This window comes from Ciona intestinalis, unplaced genomic scaffold, assembly GCF_000224145.3.
Source record: "Ciona intestinalis unplaced genomic scaffold, KH HT000025.2, whole genome shotgun sequence".
Taxonomy (NCBI): Eukaryota; Metazoa; Chordata; class Ascidiacea; order Phlebobranchia; family Cionidae; genus Ciona; species Ciona intestinalis.
Window position 1 is genome coordinate 59,253 of NW_004190347.2, and position 9,735 is coordinate 68,987.

The 9,735-nt window shown below is 36.0% G+C and overlaps 3 protein-coding genes across 4 annotated transcripts in view; 1 reads left to right on the top strand and 2 right to left on the bottom strand.

Annotated features, from left to right (window-relative positions):
• LOC100181031 (condensin-2 complex subunit H2-like) overlaps nucleotides 1–3,258 on the bottom strand; it is a 7,828-nt gene extending 4,570 nt beyond the window's left edge. The window contains exons 1-7 of one of the 2 annotated variants that reach the window (XR_001975089.2): nucleotides 3,072–3,258; nucleotides 2,470–2,627; nucleotides 1,995–2,067; nucleotides 1,582–1,712; nucleotides 909–1,045; nucleotides 372–520; nucleotides 1–47 (exon numbers count right to left, since the gene is read on the bottom strand). The gene's annotated coding sequence lies outside the window, so the exon portion shown is untranslated. Of the gene's footprint in view, nucleotides 48–371; nucleotides 521–908; nucleotides 1,046–1,581; nucleotides 1,713–1,994; nucleotides 2,068–2,469; nucleotides 2,628–3,071 lie in introns of those variants that run through there. The other variant, XM_018815025.2, reaches the window with a different exon arrangement.
• A 3-nt stretch (nucleotides 3,259–3,261) lies between these two features.
• On the bottom strand, nucleotides 3,262–7,213 carry LOC100179444 (importin-9). Its single transcript, XM_002127495.4, has one exon. It carries the CDS (start codon nucleotides 7,068–7,070, stop codon nucleotides 4,005–4,007), a length of 3,066 nt encoding a protein of 1,021 aa, XP_002127531.1. The 5' UTR covers nucleotides 7,071–7,213; the 3' UTR covers nucleotides 3,262–4,004.
• A 450-nt stretch (nucleotides 7,214–7,663) lies between these two features.
• LOC108950152 lies at nucleotides 7,664–9,045 on the top strand. Its single transcript, XM_026837846.1, has 5 exons — nucleotides 7,664–7,848; nucleotides 8,464–8,520; nucleotides 8,590–8,648; nucleotides 8,703–8,740; nucleotides 8,900–9,045. Exons 1-5 carry the CDS (start codon nucleotides 7,664–7,666, stop codon nucleotides 8,945–8,947), a joined length of 387 nt encoding a protein of 128 aa, XP_026693647.1. The 3' UTR covers nucleotides 8,948–9,045.
• Nucleotides 9,046–9,735: the final 690 nt, after the last annotated feature.

Consider the following 9,735-nt stretch of genomic DNA (forward strand, 5'->3'; position numbering starts at 1 on the left):
TCCGGTGTTGTAGGCTTGAATCGTTGTCGCAACTGACGAACTTCAACCTGAACATAGAAATATGAAATTCTTTTACTTCTGCCACCAGGAATAATGTAAATAAACTTTTCACAGCCATTTGGTATAAAAAACAGAGTGCTTTTTGACTTTTCTTTTTTTGCTACTTCTGCTACTAGGCATTATGCAATTAATGGTTTAGCGACTCCTCCTGTTTCTGCCTTAGGTGATAAAAAAATGTATTGTACTTTCGACATTTCGTCTACCATCCTGCAAGACGATTATTTCTAAAAACATTAAAATAAAAAGAGATAAAACTGACAAAATATCTCAAAATATAAATAATGATTATTAATTAGTAAATATCTACTCACTATTTCTTCTATGACATCATTGACAGGTTGTTCAGGTTGTATTGTGACATCATTTATGACATCATCATTATCGTTTATGACATCATCATTACCACTATGACAACTTACATCAGGTAAATCTCCCATTGTGACATCAACATTGTGAGCTTCTAAGGGTGGGAAAAAGAAAAAAATAATCAAGTTAGCTGCTGTTTTGAATTGTTTGACAAGCAAATCACTCCATTAAAATATTAATTTATAAATAGGTAATATGAACAAGAATAATCAATGTATAAAACTGTTCTAACAACACGACTAAGAACAAAAAAAAATACAAAACTACAAACACAATAAAAACAAGAAGAACTCAATAAAAACAACAAGACTAAGAACAAGCACAAGAAAAAATAAAGAGCTAGAAATCAACAAAAAGAACCCACCACATACAGTTTGTAGTTGAACCAACAAAACAATAACAAAAAAACAAGAACAAATAAGAACTTATAGACTACGAGCAACAAAACTACAAACACAATAAAAACAACGAGAAGAACCCACCATGTATGGTTTGTAGTTGAACCACGTTGTTGCTGAGTTTGTTTGGTTGTTCCAACAATGCTCGGCCTTCTGTAAGGTTTGGGGTCGATTGATTCGCCCAGAAGTCGTTGTAATAGTTGAATACTTCACCTTGGGTGCTGTGATGTCATAATGAGGTGTTGTTACATCATAAAATGTGAATATATTTAAGAATACAAACTCACTTTGAACAATCTACTGTTTTTATACATTTTATAATCCAAACTCGATATCAGGAGCTTTTAAAAGAAAGGGAAAAAGAAATTGAGTTTGTTTTTACGAATATAAATTTAAAAAGACAAATTTCAAGAACAAAGAAACAAAATAGAAGCATTAGTGTGGCTGTCAGGAACATTATAAATCCGGAAGAGGCTTTTTGGCAATTTTCTATTATTCCATTAAAATCACAAATAAAAGGCAGAGTAATACTTTGATACAAATATCTAAATATGTTCAAAACATTGAAATAGAAGAACATCAAAATATTGAGTGTCACCCACTTTTTGTTAGAATATAATATTCCATATTTTCTAATTGTGTTCTTAACAACTGAAAACGCTTTTTCAAACTCTCCTAGATAAACATCCAACTTAAGCAGTTAAAGCATAATGTTATAACATTATATAGAAAAATCAAAACATTAAATGTCACTCACTTTTTGAACGGTGTACCCCTATTATCTACATCTGGGCCCCCAAGAAAACATAAACCCACAATAAGTAGCGGGACGTCATCAGGGTGAGGGGCTTCCTTTGGGGTTTCATTCAGGTTATCCATGTTGAGAAACTGATGGAAAGATATTATTGTTATTGACTTATTGCATATATAGAACGGGTATATGTGGTAATGTAGTTATATGACATGCGTCGCCAATGGCGCAGCCAGGGGGGTTTAGGGTGTCGCGCCCCCCCCCCTTTAAACCCGAAAAAAATTAATCAAAAAAAAAAATTTTGAAAATCTTCTGATTAAACCTCCCTCTTGTTTTTTTTTCTGGCTGCGCCACTGCGTGTAGCCATATACTGTTCTCTATCCACGTTTTCCATGTTGATGAACCAACAAAACACTAACCTGATCTTCAGTTTCCCCACAAACACGAGTTTGATTCGTTTGATCTTCATTTGTATCATGATGTGTGTTTTTCCTTTACATTACAACAAAGAATTAAAATTATTGCTACAGAACAAATATTCCATATCTTAATTTATGTGGACAATACATCAAGATAGATCAAATCATGGTTATTATTTTTACAAACCGATAAATAGCCAACATTTCAAATTGTTTTACAAAGTGCATACTAAAAGTTAGGTTTTTGAAAATCATCTTTTATACATTGTAATACTCTGGATAATCAAAATGCTAGTGTTAATTTGCAATCTGTAATTTTTATCAAAAGTTTTAAAAGGTGGGGTAGCGGGGTGGGCAGGTCAGCTTTAGCATTTCAGAACTGTATTTATAAATAAAACTTAATTGCGAAACACTATGTGTCTAACCATCTCTGCATTTATAAAACATCCACACCATAAAAACCATAAACACCTACTTATTATTCCTGATCAGCTCCAGTGTTTGATAAACAAGTGAATGAAGATATTCCACCTTTCTCCCCCAAACACAAGCCGTACCCTGGATCATTAGGGAAGCTTCAGCAAAGTTTAAAGTGGTTTTGCCCCCATCGAACGAAAACGTCATTTTCTCCAGCTGTAATAAATAAAATATTTGTTTTGCCGCCATTAAAAAAAAGTCATTTCTCCAACTGTGGTATTAAGATTGTAAAAAAATGATAAGAAAATAGAATAAAAAGTGTCCCATCTTCCCCCACCCTACTATAATAGTCGCTTATGACATTCTCATACCATGTAAAGTATTAGTTCTGAGGTGATAGATTGTAAACTTAATATATAGTAGGGTGGGGTAATATGGGACACCTTTAGCACATAATATCCAAATATCCTGATCGTGTTTTAATCAAATAAAATAACAACAGTCTATGTGAGAATACAGTTTTATGATTCTTTGAATGTTCGTTGTTTACTACCAAATGGGACATGAAAATAAACGATGTCCCATCTTCCAAGTTCATTTTTGAAAATATCTTAACGTTGTAAACCTTCCAAGTTACAATACTTTAAAACATCGTTTCACCTCAGTTAAATAATCTTCAAGCACATTAGCGATGTTTATATTCCAATTCTTGGTCAAATCTTTAATTGGATGAAGGAGGAATTCAAACCTTTGATGATTGAGATCACCCATTATGATGTCACTATGTGGGTTCTTGTCACACAAACTAAATTAATTTGACACCATAGGCATATACTATAAATATATATAGTCTGTTGGGAAACAAAACAAAATGAAAGTTAAAATCAAGGACATGAACTTGGGGTTTTACCGAACCAGTAAACCTTTTTATACGTGCATTAGTTTTAAAAATTTGGCAAAATAATAGAAATTCAAATATCAAGGTCAAATTGGTTATTAAAACATAAATTGTGAACAGATGGAACAGTTTTGGGCAAATAAGTTTGTTTTGTTCTAAGTCCCTTGGTTGCTGCAGTTACTAAATCTAAATGTTATGCAGTTAAGTAGTTACATTAGGTTGGTGGTAGAAATGAATCTAAAAGCATTTTAACAAGCACTTCATGCAATTGCAAATACAACTACATCGCGTTATATCGTTTCATCATTCAAAAGCAAAATAAATTAAAATACTTTCACCTGCTCAATACGAAATCATCTATTTTTTTAAACAATGTAAATTACTTTTAACAACTGAACAGCATTTGAATTTCAAAATTGTAAAATGATTATGTTTCCAATAAAATATAAACTTGTTTTAAATAAACAAATGTAAGCATTACTCTTATTGCAGCTTTCTTAAAAAAACACAACAAAAAACGGGTTCTATTTAAATTAAAGTTGATTTAATAATTGCTATAATCACTGGGTTGTAAAATATTTTGCCAATATAAAAAAAAACATTTCTATTTAAATTAAACATGTTTTAAGTATTATTTTTAATTTTTTATAATTCATATTTTGTAAGCCTACCAATTTTTTAAAATTGTTTGTATCTTAAGTTGAAATCCTTTGCAAAGTCATTTTTTCCTCTTCATTTAAATGTGAAACAAAATGTTGGTTATGAGTTTCGCTCGCAGCAAACTGACGAACGATGTTTGAAATAAAATCTTTGAGGTTGATTTGATTGACAGGATCATTCGCCACATCTTCATCATCATCGTCAAAATCTTCCTCGCTCTCCACTCCGAAGACAGAGTTCTCGTTAAGAAGATCAGATAAAGTTTGTCTTCCGTCAACTTCTTCGTCCCCGCTTGCATCATCATCACTCTCATCTTCCCATTCGAAGAAATCTTTCTCTTTCCCATCAGAATCCAACTGGCTTTGCAGTTCGTTAAGAAGAAGTTTATAAATTTTAACGAGCAGAGGCGTTACGGTCCATCGCTCTGGCTCTTTTGCTGTTTTGGACCGAGTGCGAATTCCTTCCGAGAAAATTCGGTCGCCTTTCACGTTGATGTTCATAAGACGGGAGTCGTTCGACGAAATCCCGTATTCGAGCAATTTTGATAACGCTACGATGCTCATTTTTCTGTCGTAACTTCCATAAAACATACTTTGTTTCTCACACCATTCAGTCATCACGTAATGCAACGCTGTGTCACCGGAGGCAGTAGGGAGAGAGGACAGAAAAGTGACGACAGATTCAATTTTTAAGTTGATTAAATGAGCAAAGATCAATATGAGAGACTGAGCAACTGTGAGAGTGGCAGACTGCTGTAGTTTACAAAGAACTGAACGAAGAATTGCTTCAACATTTTCAGTTGACAAACGGTCTCCAGCTTTGCAGAGAAACATGGAGACCAACCTGCCAGCGAAAGTTGCGCTGTGCTCAGTTAACTTCGGACTTAACAACAAGGAGATGAGTTGTATGATGTAATAAGCGCCACTGTTTCCATCACAATCAGACCATACAAACAATTGATCCATAGAAACAGATATAAGAGCTCGCGTACATTCGCCAGCGTTTTGTAAAATTGCGTTATCATCGGAATTAACTGCACATTTAACCATAGCGGGAAAAGCTGAATGCACAAACAGGTCTTCTAACGGCGGCTTCATCTTTCTGATTACATTAGCAAGTATGTCCATGGCAGTTGACACCAGAGCTGGAGTAACTTTACCAACTGGAGCATTAAATATACTTATAATGGTGGGAAGAAGTTTTTCCTGCAGTTGTTTGTTGCAAGTTCCATGCGATGCAAGCTCTGTTAACAGATCTGAAGCAAGGGAGGAAACTAAAGGATCGTTACTGTATTTTAAAAATACAGCTATAGCGAGGGGAATTATCCTGTCTTGATACTGGGTCGTGATTTCTGTGTTGAGAGATAAGACGACTCGAATTGTTTCAAGCACAAGCGCTAATACTTCCACTGAAGCTTGAGTAACTATGCTAAGAAGGCCACTCAATAGAGGAGATAAATATGGAGTGAGTAGTTGAACCAAATCTGTGTTTGATAGATTCTCACAGTAAGCGAATACAGCACGGACTGCTGATATTCGAATAAGAGGTGAATGCGTTTCATCCAAACCATGCACTGTGGCTTCTAGAAATTGTTTCATGGTTTCGTGTGGCATTATCTTAGAGAACCTGCTTGCAAGCCATAATGCCCTGCCTGCTAATAGATCAGCAGATGTCAAGTTGTTAAACACAACATGGCTGAGGAATGAATTTAAATCAAACTGAACGAGCGACTTCTCCATAGCTTCCAGTACCAACCTTTGCACAGAACCAAGAGCAAGATAACACGCTTCATTTATTTTCCACCAGTTTTCGTCCCCGTTTCTCTGCTTGGTTTGAGATTCATTTAAATGTCGTTGAATCGCGGAAACAAGGGCTAACGAACTCTCTTTTTTAAAGTCCCTACAACAAGCGAGGAACAAATCTTGAGCCGAGATCCGGACACTAAAAGAAAAAGTCTCTTCCTCCTCGTCTTCTACAAACTGATCCGGATTCTGCATCCAGATTTGCGTTTGTTCTTCAGTCACCTGCATATACATGATGAGGTAATAAATCAGCTCCTCAAGTGACTTTTTCACGACCTTTCGAAACTTATGTGAATCCAACAAACTCTCAATGAAGTCAAACATTGAGTAAACCAAACTTCCAAAACTCAGGACTTCACCGTCAGAATCTGTCGCTGTTTCTAAATCATCCTCGGAGCAATTAACCTCCTTTCTCACGTAATATTCAGCGCCATGGATCAATTCCTGCCACACGGTGGTGAGCACGAGCGGAACAGTTTCACCCATTTGCTTTGGGACGTTTGGAACAAGATTTATTAACGTTTTTAAAACGTCTTTTTTGAGACCAAAATCTGAAGCAGGGCCATTTGCGACTTGTAAAGATCTAGTAAGGGCTTGGGTAAGCTCTGATATAAAAGCAGAAGGCAGTAAATGGCCAACTGTCTCATTATCCCCAGTTGAGTGTATAAGGCAAATACAAGTGTTGAATATTTCAACAGCCCTGGACCGTGTACGAATACTGAACTGATCCTGCTGTAGAAATATCTTTAACAGCTCAGGTAATATAACAGGTGCTATATGGGGGATTTGAGTGTCTGTCAATTCTCGGCAGAATTCAGTTAAAACCCTCATAGCCCCATGCACCAGGTCGGGCTGGCCACTTGTGATAGTTTGTATGAGTTGTGGAAACAACTGAGGCCATTCATCGGGCCAGTCCCAATGCGCTATGGCTGATATTGCATATGCAACACTTGACCGTATTTTGCTGTTGCCATCGCCCAAGCCATGGGGTAAAATCTCTTTTATCAAAGACTTGGACGTAGGCGAAGTCTCAGGTGGCTGAAACTTGTCAGCTATTTTAATCCAATGCACTTCAACATATTGCTTTAATATCAACGATGACAATTGACGTATGGCTAAATCATTTTGAGAATTAACCGTCAATTCAGCGAGTAGGACACCGTACTCGTCAATTGCTTCCAAACTTTTAATTTGTTTTTCCGCAGCGTTTCTGACGTCATAATCAGGCGCTAAGATTCGCGACAGAAGTTCGAGAACATGAACTCGTAATTTTTCCTTTGAATCGCCGTCAGCCGACATTTTAATCTGCTAATATAAAACAGACACTTAGAATAAAATCTACAATAACAATTTACACGTTAACGTAACGATATGCATCCTTTAATTGGAATTAACCATAACTAAACATTTTTAACCCCCAAAACGCAAAACAAATGTTATGATATAAAGCAGACACCTACAATACAAATCAACAACAATATTATATACGTAATTTTAAAGATTGCACCTTTTAATAGACCGAAACTACACATTTTAAGCAAAACATCTAAAAAACGTAAACAAAATTTTCCAGCATAATCTTAAATAGAGTGCACTCGGCCGTAACGAACATATTTTCCCGCGAACATGTGCAGTTTCACATAAAAATCGCAGACCTAATTATCGAAAGCAAATTTTAAACTTTTGCTAAATACCTATGTATTTGAAACGAATAATTAATAGAAAAAGCGTGGCTGCTAAACTTAAAAATAAGTTTACCCATATTCAGGTTTAATATAATAAAAACCCAAGCTCTAATTAAAATAAATTAAAGTGTAAATTGTAAAAGTGTGCGTAAAATGTAGCTGTATTATTATAATAAAAAGCTTATAGGTCAGAAAAATGGGAAACACATGCAATCCCATTTCAAAGCGTGCAAATTCCATTTCGTAAACACTGTTAATTGGTCCGCGTTTTTCGTTGATTACCCTAAAGCAGCGCATAAAACACCGCGCATTTCCAAATCAGCCATTACATTACTTGACTGCTTGGTCGAAGTTTGTTATGCGCTAAAATTGGATTATATTTCAAGATTTGAGTTAAGTATAAGTTTGTTTACTTACTATCGTGTTGTATTACTTCTTATAATAGTATATGTATTATGTATTTTTATATAACCTATGTTATATTTTACTACAATGTAAATTCCTATAAATGATTTTATTTTAACAGTATTGTGCCTTGCGTTTAAATCTATTTTATTATTCAAATAATCTTAACCAACTAATTTTCAGGAATTGCGCGCGGTTCTTTATTTACGTCCCAATACAAGTGTCGCCTCCATCACGGTTCGCGACGTCACTTCGGTTACACGCAATCGCTACGTTCGTTTTACGTCACAATCGCTGTTTTAACTGTTTTCCTCTCGCGTGAAGTTGAGTGACGTCATCAAGTTCGCTTTCGCTCGGGGTTGTTACGTCATAGATAGAATTGCGCTTTGTGCGCTTGCGACGTTAAAATGCGGTTAATTCTGCTTTTTCGCATCGCGTCTATTTTTTTCATGGGGCCCCATGCGCACTCTTTGCGTCGACGCAGGGCACAGTACTTGTATATTCTAATTATATTTGCACTATGAGCGCGAAGCAAGAAGATCAAAGAATCGGTAAAGTATAAATCACAATTGGCATTATTACGAACGTAAGCTCTTTTCTAGAAACATCGATGATGTGACGTCACGAAGTGGTGATGACGCAACAGAAAAACCCACTTCGTAAGTTCATTGTTTCATCACAATCTTTATTGTTTTATATAACAATTTAATGATGTCCGATATTTTTAGAACATGGTATGTGACGTCACAGAGGATCAAGCGGACCATGACGCAAAGATGGAATAAAGGTAATTATGACGTACAATATAACAAACGGATATTTAACGATTATATTGTTACAGAAAAGTCAGCGAATAAAGCTGCCGAAGAAAAGCGCAAGGTAATGTATATTGTCATTGTTAATACAATTACAAATATTAAACGAAAAAATATATAAAAACAATTCTACTTTAGTGCAATTATCATAGTTGTAACACAATCACAAAAAATGGGTATTATATGCTAAAGGCGTTCCATCTTTGAAAATATAATTTTATAGACGTCTGTGGAATGTCAGCCTTTGACGTCAACATGTGACGTCAGGTAATCGACGTTTTATTTTCAGACGAAGAACAAAGACGAAGACGCCAATATAAGGATACCCGGTTTGAGGTGTTTGTGGGCTTATGTGTGTATAGGCCTATTATAAGTGTGTATAGGCCTATAATAGGGTGTACGCGCGAAGAAAGAAGATCGAAGACGCCGATAAAGGATGTCGGTTTCAGGTGGTTTAGGTTTATAGTGTTTAAGTATGAATGTGTTTGTGTGTTAGCTGGTGCACTCTTACAGTGCTGTTAGCTTTTCTGCTGTACCTAACCTGGCCAGCTATGTCCCAAAGCACTCTTTAGTGCTTCTACATGCCTTTGAAATAAATGCATAGGAATTGTTGCAACAATCTTACAGATGTAATTTTCATTCATTCGAGTATCCGGTTTGCTTTGCGAGAACTCTGTCTTGGTACACATATACTCGAGTAATATCAAAGCGCAGTATAATATAAACACCATTACTTTAAATTTCCCTTTGCCAATACCCTTTTAAATTGTAATGTAAATAGTCCCGACTCTGCTAAAGTTAAAATACTAACGAATGGTTGAACGTAACATAACATCGCGTAGGGCGTAATTAGGACGATGGCCACGTCACAATTACGCTTTACGTCGATGCGGTGGGTCAGCGCAATGTCATGACCCTGCGTTCGTTGCGGTTACGTCACGGTCGGCTTAGTTACGTTACAGTTGCGGGTTTGTTACGTGGACGTCGCCGCTCTGCGGTTCGTAACAGCCACAGTATGTCGTAACGGTCAATGCGGTGCGTAACAGCCGGACGATATTA